At 31.7% G+C, this 19,643-nt stretch overlaps 1 protein-coding gene and 1 pseudogene across 1 annotated transcript; one reads left to right on the top strand and one right to left on the bottom strand.

Annotated features, from left to right (window-relative positions):
• Window positions 1–1,044: 1,044 nt before the first annotated feature.
• LOC120081997 (ubiquitin-conjugating enzyme E2 variant 1B-like) lies at window positions 1,045–9,029 on the top strand. Its single transcript, XM_039037199.2, has 6 exons — window positions 1,045–1,331; window positions 4,466–4,605; window positions 5,158–5,283; window positions 5,356–5,482; window positions 6,330–6,393; window positions 8,702–9,029. Exons 1-5 carry the CDS (start codon window positions 1,304–1,306, stop codon window positions 6,386–6,388), a joined length of 480 nt encoding a protein of 159 aa, XP_038893127.1. The 5' UTR covers window positions 1,045–1,303; the 3' UTR covers window positions 6,389–6,393; window positions 8,702–9,029.
• Window positions 9,030–17,491: 8,462 nt separating this feature from the next.
• Window positions 17,492–19,422, bottom strand: LOC150035068 (uncharacterized; annotated as a pseudogene).
• Between the last annotated feature and the right edge of the window lie 221 nt (window positions 19,423–19,643).

The raw sequence follows: 19,643 nt of genomic DNA, 5'->3' as shown, positions 1-19,643 counted from the left end.
TCTTACTCAAAATATCCACCATGCATATAAGAATTTAACAATATAATAAATAGAAACAAATATTTACCATAATTATTTAGTTAAATAATAATTTCTCAAATAGAAAATACAATTTTGAGTAATTAGGTAACTCTAAATTCACTTTTAAAACCAAACATAATAATTCAAAATTACTTCTAATATTTGAAAATCACTTTAAAAAGATTGGAACCATGTTTAAAAATCAATTTTACAAAATCAATTATACCCAAATATATATATATATATATATATATATATTTGTAAAATCACTAGTCCAATTATCACTCCCAAATACGCCCTAAGATTGGAGGGGTTTGAACAATCTCCTAGATCATCTACTCTAATATCATCTTAAATCACTGATTAACTAAAAACCTTAAGCTAATAGGTGAAAAAAATTTAACATTATATTCTAACAAAGAAAAAAGTTAAAAAAGTAATTGATCTAATAACATTTAAAATCACTGATTGACTCAAAAGCTTGAGTTGATAGATAGGGACAAATTTAATATTACATCATCTAACAAAGATAAGAGAATTAAAAAAGTGATGGATCGAATGGAAAGTTTGAGGGCACGATTATAATAACCTTAGGGGACGTTTGAGGCAAGAACCATTATGAAATTATAATAACCACCTCTAACTACAATAAATACTATTTTGTACTCTCCAATTAACTATAATCAGCCATATTTTAAAACCCCAATTTACTTCATTATTTACTATTTGCTATAGGTTTTACTATTTTAGATTCATCATTTTCTTATTATTTGTTACAATATTTACTATTTTCTCCTCAAACTAAAATAGTTTATAATCCAAACATATACTATTATAATTCAAACTAAAATAATCTGCACCTCAAACAGAAATGATTATGACCCAATTATAAGAACTTAGAACTATAATAAGCAACTTGTTGCCTTAAATGCTTCCTTATAGCTTTTGGAAGACAATATTTGATTCAATCGTTATCGATATCGATACCGTTTATTTATATACGGTTGAGATCTGCAGGTCTGAGAAGAGCCATGTACAGGTCCACAGAAGATAATAACTTGGGACTGCGCCTTTTCTTCTGCCAGCGAAACTGGGGGAAAACAGCAGTCATTTAGTAGGTGGGAATGGGATGGGACTAAGTCTTATGGCCGCTTGGGTTTAATATCACTCACCCATTTTCCAATCTCAAGTCTTTTTTACTCTCTCCTTTTTTCTTTCTTTCTTCATTTACTTCTTCCTCTCTCTAGAAACTTTCTAAATTTCTCTCTGCATTCTATGCTTCATGGGCTCTGAAGGATCCAGGGTGGTTGGTGAGTTCTTCAAAACCCTAATTTTCTTTTCTCTTTTCCTTTCTTTTCTGGGTTTTTCTTCTGATTTCTCAATCTTCGTAAATTTGTTCACTTGATCGTTGTTTCTGAAGCTATTGGGTTAATTGGGATTTTTGGAATTGTGGGTTTTGATTGAATTGTTGTTTGATGATTGGTTTAAGTGATGGGGTTGAATCCTTTGGATTCAAATTCATGTTGGCCATGTGTTTGATTAGATTATTTGATCGTCTTTTGATTGTTTTTTTAGTTATTAGAAGGGAACTTCTTTGAACTATTTGATCAAGCTGTTTGAATTTATTGTTGTCAGAGTCGTGGATGATCGAGTTAGTTTGTAGAATTACAGAGAACAATGTAATTTTGAATTTTGGAAGTTTGGATCCGTGACTGATGAATTTTGAGAAAAATATGTTATTACGATTTTACTTGAAGATGGACCGTTCTAAGTTGTAAGGAAAATATGTTATTAAACGCTCTAATTGACTAATGATCTTTTTCCTGTTTCTTATAAAGTATATATTATGTTATTATATATATACACACATTGAAAAATGGAAAATAGCGTTAATGCAGATGGGTAAATCCTAAATATAAAAGGAGAGGAAAATGAAACCTCCTGACTAACGTCTGAAATAAATAGGACTTTAAGATCACAACCTTTTCAGGATATGACTTGATTAGCCCTTGAATTGATTGGATCACCTGTTAAAAGCTGTATGTCATGCTAATCTTTGGAAGTGGGGTGAATGTTCTTTCATTATCTCTTGAATCTTTTTGTTTGCCCAACTGTTATGTCATCAAGTTCTCTAGGTTGGTTGACTTGTTTGGAGAAAGCTTATCCAAAGCTCTTCATCTTGTTAATTTTACTATGGGCCCTTTTGCGTTTTTTTTATCCTTAGTCAAACTTCTTACTGAGAATGATTTGCCTGCATTGTTTACTGCATCGTGATATTGGTTTCAGTCACTAGAGTATATGTACTTTTCTTACAATTTGATGTACCTTGTTTATCTCAACTTGTTTGAACTCAAGATTGCACAGTCATTATGTATCACTTTGCACTCTGAATGCATGGAAACCTCATTTCAACGTTGAAGTTGCCTTCTAATCTACATCAATCTTGCTAAAGAATGATTTCAGGCCCTGTAAACTACATCATATGTCTATAGTCTTAGCCATATAGTCCAGAAAGTTAATTCTACTCCCAAGTCAGCCTAATTAACTGGTAGTGGTAATATTGTAATTAATGTAATCAATAGTCATGCAAGTTGATTGGATTTAAAGAGGAAAATAAAAGGGAAAAAAAAATTCGGAGAAAGAATTGTTAATAGAAACCTAGTGAAGTTGGATTGAGTTGGCGTAAGTGTGAAATGATACCCACTAAGAAACATCTACCCAATGTGTTTGGCTAGAACTCAAACTGGTGATGGGGTGTGAGATATACAATGAGAAAGAAGAAGGTATGATGTGGATTATAGGAGGGCAAGCTAGAAAGAAGAAAGCGGGAGAAAGAAGAGAGAGAAGAAAAAAAAAATTAATTTCAATGTTTTTTATTTATACTTTAAAATAATAGTAATTATTATACTCTGCCACATCAACAACTTTAAAATATAAAACTAATATATTTAATCCATGTCAGCTTGAAAATAATAAAAAAATTGTCTTGTCAGCCCAATATAACAGAAAATTAATAGGACCAAGAGTGTTAACGGCAGGGACCAAAAACAAGATTATTCCAAACCTCATGGGTTAAAATGTCGAGTTTTAAAACTTAGGAACCCAAATGCAACCTAAGTCAAATGCTAATCTCGGGGACCAAAAGCGTAATTTTTCACAAAAGAAATAGTATAGTTTCCCCTATTCCAATTGTCTCTCCTCTCTCCTCCCTCTCTCTTTCTCCTTTGTTGCCACTCCCTAAACCCACAAGTTTTCATTTTTTCCGATGGAAACACCTCTCTCATGGCAAACCCATGGCTGGCAAGGTTGCTTTGGCGATGCATTCCAACCTAGGGTGGAGAGAGAGAGGGAGAAGCCAAGAACCCAACCCCCCATTTAACCTTCATCAGGTCACTCCTGTTTAGTCTCATTGTTGCTTTCAATGTCTTAGCAACCCTAGCTGGAATATGACAGAGAGAGATAATAAATAGGAATTCTTGAAAGTATCCCCACTGTGAAAAGTAATCATGACACACTTCAGAAATGCAAGGATTCCTACCTTTAGCCTGTTTACTTAAAATTCCTTTAAAACTCAGTAAAAGAATCAACCTCTCCCTAAGACATAACCAAGTAACAGATAAGCTAGTGGCCAAGCACAATCCTAAGAAGCATGGATACAAATATGAGACACGGTAGGACACAACATGGATATGGTGACACAACATTTTCTACAAAGCAAGGACAGGAGATGTCAAGTTCACGTTTATTGAAATATACAACTTTTAAAATATTCATCATTTTATACGACATTGAAATTCATTTTAAAGATTTATATGCTTAAAAATGAATTTGATGTATTTGCACTAACGTGTCTATTTAGTATGTATAACAAGTGTTCAAAATATATCTAACAAATGATGGATTAACATTGACTCTGTACAATTAGTATCACACAACTCTTGTGCTACTAAGTGTCTAATGCATGTCCAAATGTGTCGGAGTATTCAAGTGTCTAACACATGTTGGACACGGACACATTAGCCAAATTGAAGTGTTCCTACTTCTTAGCACAGCCCTCCAGGAAAACTAATTTGCTTCCCTTATTCCCTCGATTTGTTTGATTAGCATGCCCTTATTAGACATTGGTTCTAATTTTCTGTAAAGAGAAATGACATGATATTTGTGTCATGTTGTGTTTTTTTTAATAGTCCTTATTAAACGTGCTTTCCTTGATCTGTTTTATGAGATAGTTGTACTTTTTGTGTATGTGCATGTGTAATCTATCTATTGTTCTTTGAAATATTTCTTGTTGCTTTTCAGTTTTCACAAAAGAAGAATAAAAAAGAATAATAATAAAATTATCCTGTATCTCTCACCCCCAATTTGATTCTGTGTTATCTATCTTGAAACTCAGATCACCAATTATATCTCTTTGCTTGACCTATGCACGTCTGTTTATTTGCAGTTCCTCGGAATTTTAGATTATTGGAAGAGCTTGAGAGAGGTGAAAAAGGGATTGGGGATGGAACTGTCAGCTATGGCATGGATGATCCAGATGATTTATTAATGCAATCTTGGACTGGGACCATTATAGGTCCACCTAATGTGAGTTTCAACTTTTTAACTTATGGGTTGGGACCTTTTTCTTGTTTGCATGAATTTGGGGTATTCAATTCAAGGTTGAACTTGATGCCATTGAGTTCTCTGAGAAAATGGATTTTATTTGCCCCTAAGTTGCATTTGTTATGAAGATTTTGTCATATTTTTGAAAAGATAAAAAATTAAGCAACAAAGATGTGAAGGTTTTAATTATACTGCTGCTTTGTCTAGAATGGTCTAGAACTAAATAAGCTTATGGGATGAGCTATCAGAGTTTTTGAATCATCATAATTGGTAATTGGTTTTTCTTGCTTGTGACACTTAATAATGACAAGTCCCTTTGGCCGGACTTTTTAATCACTCATAAAAAGGCAAGGAGTCTCTCTCTCTCTCTCAACAATTTCAACTTTCTTGTTGCAAAGAAACTTTTCTTGGCAATATAGCATGATTCTTTTTATTGTTTTTCCTTCTAATTTTATACCTTTTTAGATGCCTACAGTTTTCCTCTAGCTAATTGTTTCACTTAAACATATATGGTCTGATGTTGTGTCTATTTAGACTGTTCATGAAGGGCGAATTTATCAATTGAAGCTATTTTGTGGAAAGGATTATCCAGATAATCCACCAGCTGTTAGATTCCAAAGTAGGATAAACATGACCTGTGTCAATCCTGAAACTGGAGTGGTATGAACTATTTCTCTTGGTATTTATAGTCATTTTGTAATCGGGAATGATGTATGCTTGCTAATTTACCAGGTTGAAAAGAACCTTCTTCCCATGCTTGCCAAATGGCAAAGGGAATATACGATGGAGGACATATTGACACAACTGAAGAAAGAAATGATGTCATCACATAATAGGAAGCTGGCTCAGCCTCCTGAAGGTGCTTATTTAGATTTACAATCGAAATTGTTCATAGAATTTCTTAAGAGAAAACTGAAAAGCATCTGTAACAAGATTACAATGATGAATTTTCTTTTCGAAGTCATTTTTTCAAAGGATATATCATCCTTTAAAACTGTTTGGTGCCTTAATAAGCTTATTGGATTCATTTTTCCGGTTAAATTTATACGGTACTCTACTTGTTAGCTGCTAAAATTTTCCTTCTGCTGCCACTTTTTGGTTGGCTTGTCTTTTATATGCTCATGATTCATGAAAGCTCGGTTTCTTACGATTAAAAGGAAGAAAACCATTCACAAATTCTAGAAATACAACACATTTTAAGAACTCTTTTTATAAATTGTAACTTCCTACTCCTAGCCATACTTTAATTAATCTTTTACTGCTAGATTGGGTATGGAGCATGTTTGACATTCTGTTGGGGGTAATTTAGGCTCTGTTTGCTAATCATTTCATTTTTGGTTTTTGAAAATTAAGCTTATAAACATTTCTTCCACCTATTGGTTTAATTTTGAAAATTAAGCTTATAAATGCTTCTTTCACCTGTTGCTCTATATGTTTATAATCGACTTTCTACTCATGTTTTCGAAAGCTAAGCCAAGTTTTAAAAACTAAAAAAATAGTTTTCAAAAACTTATTTTTGGTTTTAAAATTTGACTAGGAATTTAAGTGTTTCTTTAACAAAGGTGAAACCCATAATTGGAAAATTGGATCAAACAAGCATAAATTTCAAATACAGAAAACTAAAAACAAAATCATTACTAAATGGGCCTTAGTTATCATTACTCTATGATTTAGGGATTGAGATGACTGTTTAATGGCATTTTCAGGAAATGAGGAGGGAAGGACGGAACAAAAGGGGCTAGTCCTGAAATGTTGTATTCTTTGATTCAGGTGAGAATTCGATGCAAGATAATTGCATGGCATGATGAATTTTGGTTGGGGAGATTAACATAAAATAGTTATTGATCCCATAGATCCTTGAGGGTTCATCTCTAGATTGCTTTCATGGGTATGGATATTAAATATTGAGCTTTAAATGTCTATGTTTGAATATGCAGAATAATTAATGTCTAGAGTTGAATGTCTTATTTATCAAATTTTATGTGAAAAACTAAAATTAAATAATTAAATATAAAATATCAAAATAGTACTAATAATTTCATAATACTTTTAATTGATTTTTAAGAATTATATTATAAAGTGGCTAATAGATTCTTTAACTTTCATTTTTATGTTCTTTAAGTTTTTGAACTCTAGAAAATGTGTAATATATCCTCAAACTTTCAATTTTATATCCAATAGATTCCTAAAGTTTTTCAATTTTGTATCTAATAGGTCTTTGGCTTATTCGACATATATATATGTATGTATATATACATATATACATATATATACACACATACATATATATACACATACATATATACACACACACATATATATCAATCTATCTATATATATATATATATATATTTAAATACATATATCTACTAAACATAGAATTGAAAGTTTAGGGTTCTATTAGACATAAAATTCAATTTTATATCTATTAGATCAATTACCAACGAACCTTTGTAAAAATTAAATGTATTAGGGACCTATGAGATAAAATATTGACAATTCAAGGATCTATTAGGCACAGAGTTATAGTTCTAGGACTTACCAAACACAAAATTGAAAGTTACGGAGCTTAATCTGGGATCATTTGAAGATATGGATTGTACTCCCAGAAGATATTTGAGGAGTACGATGGCATGCTGAAATGATGTGGGAAGAATGGTTAATCAAATGGAAAAATTACCCTGAAAGTGAGGCCACGTGGGAAAGCATGGAAGGAAGAAAGCAACAATACCCTCAATTACACCTTGAGGACAAGGTGACTGAAAAACTGGGGGTATTGTAAGACCACCAATTATAAATACATACAAACGAAGGGGTATGAAAGTAACTATAGAAGAAATAGGGGATTAATGAGAAATTTGTTAGAGTTGGTTAGATGTGGGGACCATTTGGGGTGGGGATAACCGTTTTAAAAGGGAGCATTGTTGGGTAGGGGGAGGCATCTTTTTGGGAATGTTCAGCAAGTTTTGCTAAGGGAGGATCCAGCCCTCTGGTATGCTGGAATTGGCTTGTTCTATTTTCTGCCTTTGAGAATTTCCATCTTGACTGTATTGTTTTCCCTTACGAAGTATATAAATAAAATTATCAGAGTAGAACTTTGTTCTTGGGAATTTGTGGCTGCTGTAGAAATTTATTATATCCTCATCATTTCCCTGGTTATCCATTTCTCCATTTGCTCTCCTATATGTATACAGCATATGGAAACATAAATCCATATCTTCAGCAGTTGTACCTTCGCATATGACTTCAGCAGCTATTATATCTTGTCTACTTTTGGCTAGAATTTGACTCGCCCAGATGACATGTTCTCCCTTCTTTCTTGTGTTATGCTTGCCCACTCTTTCAAGGGTGACAAAAAGACCCTTTGCCTGAATTTCATGCAAACCTTCTTTTGGAGTCTATGATTGAAAGAAATGGTTGTCTCTTCAACAATAAGAAACATGAATTCTCATCCTTTGACTCTATTTCTTTCTTAGCTTTATCTTTGGAGTAAGCTAAAGCCTCCGCTTTCCAATTACAGTTTATCTACGGTTATTACACACTGAACTAGCTTCCTGCAATTACTCACTGGACTAGCTTTCTGTAATTCCTCAGGATAGGATCTTTGGTATGCATTTCACCATATCAATGAAATGGTTTTTGTTTCTTATAAGTTAAATTACAAGAGTCCCAGAACTTTCAAGTTTGTGTCTATTTGGTCTCTAAACTTTCAAAAGTATCTATTCGTTTCTGGTTAGATTTCAATTTGGGTTTATGTGTTTGATAAGACCCTACCATTCATTTCTCAAGTAGTCCCATGTGATACTTGAGTTATGAGTTTTGACAGTTTTCTAAAATCAGGCTCCAAGCCTCCATGTGTTCTTTTGAATTATAGAGTTTGACATTTTATGCGATTTTTGAATGGTAGAGTTTGTAAACTGTCCAAGTTAATGACAAAAGCTTATTAGAATCTTCTTTTCAAGTAGTATTAATATTAGATAGACATGATCATGAAAGTTACCTAGAGAGCTTAGGTACTGAATTTGTGATAAGATTGTCCTCCAGCCCCGATTTCTTATCTTGATCGCCATAACTGCAGATTTTGGCAATGATTGAGGCGTACAGGGAGCATCGGATTGCAGTATGCCGAAGCCTTGTTCTTCACTTAGCTCCGTTTATAGCTCTTAACATAGCAATTTGAATTTGGCAAGCTCTCAAAAAGCGAGCTTGGTTGTCTAAAGTAAATGATGCGTCTTATGTATGGATAAATCTTGAAGTTGATGGATATTCCCATATGGTCTGCTCAGTGTAAATGAAATTCTATATCAAAGTTTAAGGTGAAAATATTAAATGATAATGTACTTAAATAGATCACTTTGGTTATGGGCTTCACCAAATGAATAATATACATATATATTTTTTCTTAATTCCAAATTTCACCGACTTATGTAGATTATACTTTATGCTATTTCTCTTTGCATTAGGAAATCATATCCCTGAGCTCTTTGCACATGAAATCTGAAAAAGATTAGAAAAGGGTGGCTTGGCCCATGATGTGATTAAAAGCTTGTTACAGGGAGTCTTGAGAATTGGGATTGGTGATTGGTTTCATTTGCTAGTTTTTGTGAGGACATTGTTGGTCCATGAGTTTCTGTTTGATTTTGAAAAGGGCACTGGTTCACTGGTTTTTAAGTTTAATTAATAATTCTAAATGATTCTTTAAGTCATTATCATTGGTATATTAGGGATGATATAATAATTCACAATTTAGTAATTTTATGATATAGTTACTTAAACCTCTTCCTATCCAAAAAAAAAAAAAAAAAAAAAAAATAAAAAAAAAAAAAAAAAAAAAAGAAAAAAAGAAAAAAAGAAAAGAAGTTAAACTTATTTTGTTTTTCTGTTTAAAGAAGAGAAGAAAATTCCCCTCCTTTCTCAATTCTCACACGACTTTGTTTAAAAAAGAAAGGAAGGAAGAAAGAAAGAAAAACGTTTTTTTTTTTTAAAAAGTTCATCTTAGTACTTTGTTGTGGTCTGAAATGGTGAGAACTTCGAGCAAGAATCTCAATGAAGGCTAAGATTTTGAAGGTTTATATGGTCGTTTCAATTTCATGAAAATGGTGATGGATTGATAAAAGATCAATGTAGATGAATCGTTAATTTTGGCCTTACTGATTGATGTTGAGCTTCGATATTTTGAGATCATATCCATTATTTAGAGTTTGTCTCAAAGGGTAATTGCAAATATAGTAATTAGATCTAAAGTATTAGTAGATGCACAATGTAAAAAAATTTCATATATAGAAAAATTTAGATTCTATATATCATTGATAGATTTTACTATATTTGTTCTTTAAAAATGTTACCATATACTTAATTATTAAGTTTAAAAGTACTATCTCTTGTAATTATCATGGTCTCAATTTTTGGGATTGAAGATAGTGATCGAGTGGTTGAAAATATTTATCTTTATGATAATGTTGTTGATTTACATTTTGTTATATAGAACCGAATGACATGAGAATATCAATGAAAATAGACTAGAAAGATTGCATCCATCACCTGGGTTGTATTTGGTCTTTTTAGAGGAAATTTTAAAGTGGTACAGAGTGCTTTTGAGCAAGTAAATGTGCCTTGAAAAGTTTTCGATAAACAAAAAGTGGATTGAAAAATTCTAAAATTAGATGATAAGCTGCAGATATATAATCATTCGAGTAGCAACCTTGACACAAATTCAATATAGACGAATAATTTCATAGAACAAGAATAATTATAGCAATCCTTCAAACCATACATGATTCAATTGACATATAGATGTGTTAGCGACTGATTAAAAGACATGTGATTCAAATCTTCCACATTTTTTTACAAAAAAAAAAAAATGATAGTAAAATTTTATATATATAAAAAAAGAAAAGAAACGACAAAACATGTGGTTAAAGTGAACCATTATTTTTGAAATCACCAAAATCACAACTCAATGTAGAATCACCCTATTATTTTTCAACTCCATCAAGAACAATATTCAGGAATCAAAACAAATTAGTAAGCAAGAACAGACTAGGGGGAGAGGAATAACGTTCATCAACCAAAGAAAAAAAAACATCAAAGAAATTAGAGGCAAAATAACCAAAAAAAAAAGAAAAAAGGAAGTGGAGGTAGGGGTTTGAGGGAGGATGAACAGGTGATAGATGTTTGTTTGCTTAGGGTTACAAAGGAATGAGGGTATGAAAGAGTTGAATGGAGGGAGAATGAAACATAAAGTCATTATGAGGGAGGAGAAGTTGAGTTAGGGTTACAAAGGTGTGAGAGGTGTTTTGACACAAGCAATTGACCAGAGTTACTAGAAATTGACACACATATTTACATGGTTTATTAACGATGTGTTCAACTACATCTATAGGCAGAGAGAGGAAGTTTTAGTATCTTGAGGATAAACAGAGTGCATAATATAGAATATAGAGTGAAAATGTAGGTAATGTTGTAAGGATTGGAGTGTTTATATATGACATGCATCTTAAACCATAAGGATATAATATACCTAAAATAAGGAGTAAAACATAAATTGTACACCAATCTTTATATAACTGGGAGTTCGAGTGTTTGGTCATTTAAAGCACCAGATAACAGATTTAAGGTATGTCAACAAGAAGAAGACTAGAGGAGAAAAAAGAAATGCATAAGTTGAAAGAAGTAGTAGTGAAGCATGCATAAGAGAGAGAGAAATTGAATTTTAAAAAAAGTAATGATTATGTGCAGTCCACTTGCATCCTATTTTCTAAACACAAAATAATAATAATAATAATAATTTCAATTTTTAAAAAACTAAGATTTGCAACATGGCAGAATTTTATTGGACAATTCCTTGAAATGCACTAAAATAGGTGGTGGTGCATCCAAAGGAGCACTAAATTTTTTCTCTTTTTAAAATTTCTTAGAGAGATTAGCCAAAGAGGGAGTGGGGTGGGTCAATAAATCCACCCATCCCACTCCTCTATTCAACTACTTCTAAAGTGTAACTTATTGATCCCCAAGATTATATGAAAAACTCTTAATTGGAAGTATATATTGTTATTCCCGTATTGAGTTTTACACGCGTTAGAGTCTTATCAAGACGCCTTACTTATACACGTTCCAAGTTACTAACCTCAATTAAAATGCAAATGTCCAGAAAACCTACTGAATGAAGAAAGAAAGAAAGAAAGAAATTTGATGGAAGGAAGAAGAAGGAAGGAAGAAGATATATACAGATGATTTGTGGCCCACCCTAAGTTACCCTATCAAACCCAAGATGTGGCATGATGACAATATACTCCAATTAAACTATAAATCCATTTTCAAAGTCTAAACATTTTTCAAAACAAGTGGCTAACAAATGCTTTTTGAATAAAAGTTATTAAAAATTTCAGTAGAGTTTCCATTGAAAATTGGATAAACCACACTGCTAAAACTCCGAAAATATTAGTTTTACTCAACCTCCAAATGTGTCCCACCACACACTCTTCCATAAAATCTAGACCACAGAACTCCAACCACATGATGAAAACTTAGTAAGAGAAAACACGCAAATATTCGTTTACAGACTATTTGAACTTAAGACTAGCCACCCTAGTTACAAATCAAATAAACGAAAGTAAAATACATATGCAATAATGAGGAATCCAAATAAAACTAGTGGTAGATCTAAACTTTCGTAGGTCATTGAAACCTCAAATACTACTTGATGGAAAATTAAAGAAAAGATTGAGCTAAAAAGTCTAATATGAATTTATAAGAAACCATCCGTTCTAAAAATTTTGCTTTCTCATAATTCATAGACATTATATAAAACCACTCATTAGTCTTGAATCATGTACGAAAGCTTACTCTCTTGAAACCTTATTTCACAACTTAAATATTATTTACATAAACATAAAACCCTTATAAACATTAAGTAATCATGGAACATATTTCAGCATTTCTAAAAGTCACAAATACTCAATTCCTCGTTAAAAATTTTGAACTTTTGCCAAATGGCTAAAATCAAGAGTTTCCTGAAAATTACCTTAGGTAGGCTCCAATAATACAAACTAGTCATTATAACTAAAATCTCACATGCTTGGAAATGCAATTATGTTAAACCAAGAAAATCATAAACGAGTCTCTTTCAATATTAAACAATTACGAAATGGTGTAAGTTGTTGTAATTCTGAAATTTCTCAATGTTTTTCTACACATTCTTTACAAGGGGTGTCTCCCTTATATATAAAATAATGATTGTCAAATATAGCAAAGACACTTCATGGTAAAAAAATGGAAACAAGGAAAGAATAATACCGAAAAGGATAAATACAAATGACAAGAAATAACATTCCAAATGGGTAAGAGAAAGGATAAGACTTTTCATATTCAAAACACTCCCCCTCAAGTTGGATAGCATATGTTGATTAAATCCAACTTAGTTTTTAAGACTTCAAACACGTTCTTGAATAGGGCTTTTGTAAGTATGTCAGCAATTTGCCTCTTGTTAGGTATGTAGCTGAGTGAGATATTTTTGTTTTCAATTTTCTCCTTAATAAAGTGTCGATCAATATCCACATGTTTTATACGATCATGATGAATTGGATCTTTGGCGATACTTATAGCAGTTTGATTATCACAATGTACCTCAATCGATTCTTCTGATTTGATTTTGAGTTCAAATAGGATGCTTTTGAGCCACATTCCTTCATATATTCCTTGAGCTAGAGCTCTTAGTTCAGCTTCGACACTACTTCTGGATACTACTGATTGTTTCTTACTTCGCCCAAGTGATTAAGTTTCCCCAAACAAAGGTGCAATATCCGTTAGTTGATCTTCTGTCTATTTTTGAGCTTGCTCAATCGACATCTGTGAAGATTTCAATGTTTTTTTTTTACTAGATTTTTTGAAGTACAATCCTTCTCCTAGAGTTTCTTTCAAGTACCTGAGTATTCCGTAAACAGCTTGCATATTGTCTTTTATTGGATTGTTCATAAATTGACTTACAAAGCTACCTACAAAACAGATATCAGGTCTTGTGTGAGTTAGGTAAATCAATTTTTCAACTAGCCTTTGATATTGATCTTTATTAACCATTGTATTTTCTTTGATTATGTGATTATTTGTATCAATGGGAGTATTAGCGGCTTACATCCAAGCATATTCGTTTCCTTTAAAAGGTCAAGGACATATTTTCTTTGAGAAATACTCACACTACAACAAAACAGTGTTTCTTGATGTTTTTTAAATGTCAAGAATGTCTTTTCTTGACGTTTTTAAAAACGTCAAGGAAGCCAGTGGCAAGAATGTCGATTTTCTTGACGTTTTAAAAATATCATGAAAAGTGACATTTGACGTTTAAAAAAAGTCAAGAAACATAGACACTTGACATGTTTGAAATGTCAAGAATATGGACATTCTTGACAAGGAAAAAAGGGCAAGAAATTTTGTGAACTTAACATTTAAAAAAGTCAACAAAACACAGACATTTGACATTTGGGCATTCTTGACAAGGAAAAAACGTCAAGAAATTTTGTGAACTTGACATTTAAAAAAGTCAAGAAATTTGCTTGTGATTTTTTTAGAAAAATCTACAATGTTGACGTTTTTACCTATAATTGCTCATGTATTTTGATCAACAACCACATTTGGTATATATATGACATACATTTATCAATCAAATAAATAATATACACGCATTGACAAATTTATATACGAACAAAAGACCACCAATATCTCTTTATAAGAATTTAACTTCTTTAACATTGTCAATAGTACAACCTAAAGAACATAATTCTAACAAGTCAACCCATATGGACACTTCCAAAACAATATAAAGAACATAATTCTAACAGTCAACCCAATATGAACAGTTTCAAAATATACATTTCTATGAAATAAATCCAGAAATTGATAAGCCGGAATAGACACATCCAAAATGACCAACCACGATCACATGTAGCAACCTAAAAATTCAGCCAACTCTATCTGCACCTCATCTAACTCGATTGATGAGTATGGTTTCCTTGTATCAATCTATAAACATAAAAACCAAATATTATAATGGATTCTATTTTTTCCTATGCTATTTGAAATATTGCAATAACGATAACATACCAAATCTGAAATGACAATGCTTCTTTTAGTCATAATATCCCTCATATACCTTATGACATAGTATCCACATTCGGTGCTCCCAACTTGTAGAGGAAACTACAGAGAAAAACCAGTAAATAAAAATGAAGTAATCCTTACGCACTAGATGTCTATTTAATATTATGAATAAGTAGTCATTGTTAATTTATACTTGCTTTTATTGTTCTCCATAAGGTTTGCTTCCGACTTTTTTTAATATTCTTTTGAGATTGAAACATCATAATTTCCCTATTTGTCAAGAAATAACCACAAATTATTCTAAAATAAAGTACACTTTAAAACAAACACTACAAATGAAAAAGGTTAACTTACGTGTGGTTATATATCATATATCTACCCGTGATGTTGTCCTTATTGAGCCTAGGTAGTGCACAGTATCATATGCATTTATAGCAAGTAGTGCCCAATGACCACTAGTTAATAAAATATAATTAGTATTTTTATTGCTAATGGAAATTGATAAAAACAAAACGTGTTTTAACTCAACAAGGATTAAATCAAGCAAAAATTATTTGGTTTGCTTATGAGACCATCAGTATACTACACAGGTTTTGAGTTTTAACTTCCTGAGAATTATGTCCAGAGGAAATGAGAGATGGATCTACAAAAGTGTATTATAAACTTTCCTTTAAATCGATAAAGGATAAGTGCAAGTACCTATAAAATATTTATAACATAAATATAGATGACCAAAATTGGAAAGAAACGTCAGAATTGAAGTCTACAAAAGTAATAACATTACTTACGCCATGTAAGCCACCAAAGTCATTGTCTTGACTTCATCCATGTTACAAAAGTTAATTATGTCCTCTTGCAGGACAATTCTTTCGACTGATGCTAAAAAGTTCAACTGGAAGTTGTAAAGAAATACTATACTCTTTGGCCATCACCTTCTCAGCATATCTAAGAATGAATTTCAAAGATATCGGAAGAACCAATGTTGAGTCACTAACTTCTTTTTTCTTAGTCATTTCCATTGAAGATTTCTCCTAATGCAGCAAAATCATAACAACAAAAATATATAAAATAGAAAAATTAGACATTTGATGAACTTAATTGATTTTATTAGTGTCACTTTAAAGATTTTCACATCTTTGCGTTGCAATTTACATTCACCTTTATCTTATCTCTTTGTTTCTCTGGGGACTTAATCTCCTCCACCTTAATCTCCTTTTTTTTTTTCTTTTCATATGTAGTCTTCATCTTGTCTTTTTGTTTATCTTGAGATTCAATCTCATCTACTAAAAATTGTTTGGGGCAGCTTCCATGTCCAGAAAATGTTGTAGAATATGACATTTCAAGATGAACTTCTAATTTTCTAACACGCTAACGAAGTGCTTCATTCTCACTTACAATTTCCTTGTTTTCATCCTTTCCTTTGCTTTTCGTTTCACTATATGAAAGTAAGCCGTTGGAGTAACAAAGCCATCAACCCCACACACATGCTCGTGCCTTTCTTGAGTATCCAAAGCTTATGTTAAGATATCATTAGGAGAGTGATGTTTGTGACACAATGAATCTGTATTATTCTTTGAGATTTCACCCTAAAAAGAAATAAAATTTAATATAATTAAGCTATATGTCATATACTTCATGTAAATTTAATACTTGTCTTACTATTCGATTGACGTCTTCTTGAACATCTTCATTATCGTATTCTCGTTTCTTATTAATTCAAGTCTTCTTCCACAACTTAGCTCGATCAAAATCACTTTCATTTGAAAATACTTTCTTCTACATTCAAATGAAGAAAAAAAATTAGATATTGTGATAAATTTAGGAATCGCGAGAACATATACTAAATTCTTACCATCTTCTCAACAAGGTTTAGCATAACCTTTTCTTGAAATTCGATGATTGTATTTATTCTTAGATCGATGTTCTTGTTGCAAGCGTCTTTTTTCTATATAAACGTAATGATTATTAGCAGTGAATGACATAAAAAATATTTATAAAATTAAATTAATAATTTACCTGAAACTTTACACACAATCTCGATTTGACAAACTCTTCCCAATGACTTTGATAAATAAATGAATACTTTTCTGGTGGATTTATTAGAGGTTGAGGTTCATCTTTAAATGACATAATGTATTTTGTTGTTAACCAATTCTTAAACTGATGAAAAGCTATGCTTGTTGTTTTTATAATGTTCTTCCTAAATCTTGTATCAATTACAAATTTACAAAAGGCGGCCTAAACATTGAGAAGTTAGTGAAAATATTACATATACATCTATAATATTATCAAGATAAAAAGTTGAATATATATACCTTAACTGTACTACATATCTTATCTTTCAACTCAATAGACACACGTTTCCAAGATGTATATGTAATTGGTACATGATAATGCGTCCATGAACCAATGAAAGACTTAAACTTAGCTCCATTTTCACTAATGAGTACGCCATCTTCATTGTATTCCATAAACTTCTTTTCTCCTGCACTCCTAATACGTGTTACATCAAGCAAAATAGTAGCTTACCGTTCTATCTTCTTCTGATTGGTGGTTTCATTTGACCTAACAACTACTATTTCTTTATCACCAAGTTCTATCGTCATCCACTGCACTATGTTGCATCTGGTGTATAAATAAAAAACTACAATCAAATTTAAGAAACAATTAGCATTGTATACATATTAAGCAAACAAAAATCAAATATGATTGATAAAAATTATAAATTAAAAAAATAATTATCATATTACACAATATATAACCTACCCATAAAATGTTATGTAGGCATCCATGTGCCTTCACAATTCGATCGTACATATGTTGACATGTTCTCATCCAAGTCATTATGTACATGAACATTCGACATATCATTGGGTATTCCTTGACAGTGTAATATTGTATCTCCAAGTTTGTCATCATTATATCTATCTTCAAAGTCCCTTTGTAGTGGGGTAAGCACAATTGACCATCTAACATCACTTGGATCCTCAACATAAAATACTTATCTTGCTTGGGTCGCTAGTATAAAAGAATCAAACTTGTGCCCTATTCTATTTAAATCAACTAAGACAAAACCGAGATCATCGATTTTGATACCACTATTGTTCTCAACCCAATCACATCGAAACACAACAATATTAAACTTATGATAATTTAGTTCTTATATCTCTTGTATTACTCCATAAAAAGACATATCTCCAAGACTTGCATCGTTTTTGCAACTAAACTAACTCCATTATTTTGTACACTTCGATCCTTATCACAAGATTTTGTGTGATAGCGCCATCCATTAATTACGTAACTGCCAGACGTAATAAAAAAAGGATGAGGACCATGAGCAATCTACCTCAAGTTATCTAAAACTTCAATATTTCCCATTTCAAGCTCAGTTGCAACCTACCATGAGAATTTCCATTCCAACTTAGGCATTAAAAGTGTATGTAAAATAATAAGTTGAACATTTTACTTTTTCTCATAGCCAAGATATAAAAGTTTTATTATGTTCCTCTTGAATCCATTTATGATTTTTGGACTTATTCCGATGTTGCAATTGCAAAGTCATCATATGTTTTCTTTGAAGTGAACATTGAAATATTGTATAGTTAGATTTATATCATAAAACTAAATGAAAAAAATAAAACCAAAATCATTGAAAAAACTTACTCTAAATATGGTTGCACGTCAATTGTATTTTCCAAAACATATTGATGAGCTTGATGTAAAAGTTCTTACTCTGATTTGAAAGAAACTCTTTTGGACAATGGTCTACCAATATTTGAATTGTCTAAACAATCTTGTGAATTATGAGTGCCAACTAGAGATGTCCATGGGGCAGGGTGGAGTCAGGGATGTCATTCCCCATCCCCATCCCCGCTTCCCATTTCATTCTCCATCCCCGTGAAATTCCCCACGGGGATCGGGGTGGGGATTCCCCGCGATTCCCCATGGGGAATTTTTCCTAGTTACTTTTTTTTTTTTTTTTGTAAAAAGCCAATTAATTTAAATCACTAATATGAACAAATTCTAATTAAATAATTAACTTTATCACTAAATTATTTATTATGGTTAGTTTTATATGAAAATTTGAATTTAAAGATAAATTATCAAATTTTGACCTAAAAAAACTAATTAATTTTTTTAGTAGAAAGAAATAAATATAAATCAAATTATTCACATATATATAATCTAAATTTAAACATTAAATTTAAACATATTCATTATCTTTCCAAAAAAAAAATCAAATTTAAAATTTAATTGTAATATTTATATAAGAATAATAAGAATAATAATAACATAATATTAGATAATTATACCAAATAAACATGTAAAAAAAAATCGGGGAGGGGACGGGGAACAGGGTGGGGGTGGGGACGGGGATGGGGAATGCGTTCTCCGTTCCCGTTTAGCTCATGGGGAATTTTTCTCCCACTCCCTTCTCTATTCCCCACCCCGTTTGGGGCAGGGCCTAGGAAATTGGACATCTCTAGTGCCAACCCTAATAGGATCTACTCCAGACAGGAAATCATAATAAAATTCAATGGCTTTTTCTACTATATAACTTTCAACAATACAACCTTCTGGACGATATCTATTTCTCATGGAGTTTTTAATGACTTTCATGAATCTTTCAAAGGGATACATCCATCGTAGATATATAGGCTCACAAAGTCTGACTCCTCTAACTATGTGTACTATAAGATGCACCATAATTTTGAAAAATGAAGGAGGAAAATACTTCTCCAATAAACATAATATAAGCACAATATCTTCTTCCAACTTTTCTAATTGCTGCACATCTAGGACCTTGTTGCATATCGAATTGAAAAATATAAACAATCAAGTTATGACATACCAAACATGTTTTGGTAGCACTGATCTTATCGCAATAGGAAATAATTATTGTAAGAGCACATGACAATCGTGAGATT

This window comes from Benincasa hispida, chromosome 7, assembly GCF_027475165.1.
Source record: "Benincasa hispida cultivar pf3 chromosome 7, pf3_genome.v1.1, whole genome shotgun sequence".
NCBI lineage: Eukaryota > Viridiplantae > Streptophyta > Magnoliopsida > Cucurbitales > Cucurbitaceae > Benincasa > Benincasa hispida.
This window is presented reverse-complemented; position numbering and strand designations above follow the sequence as displayed.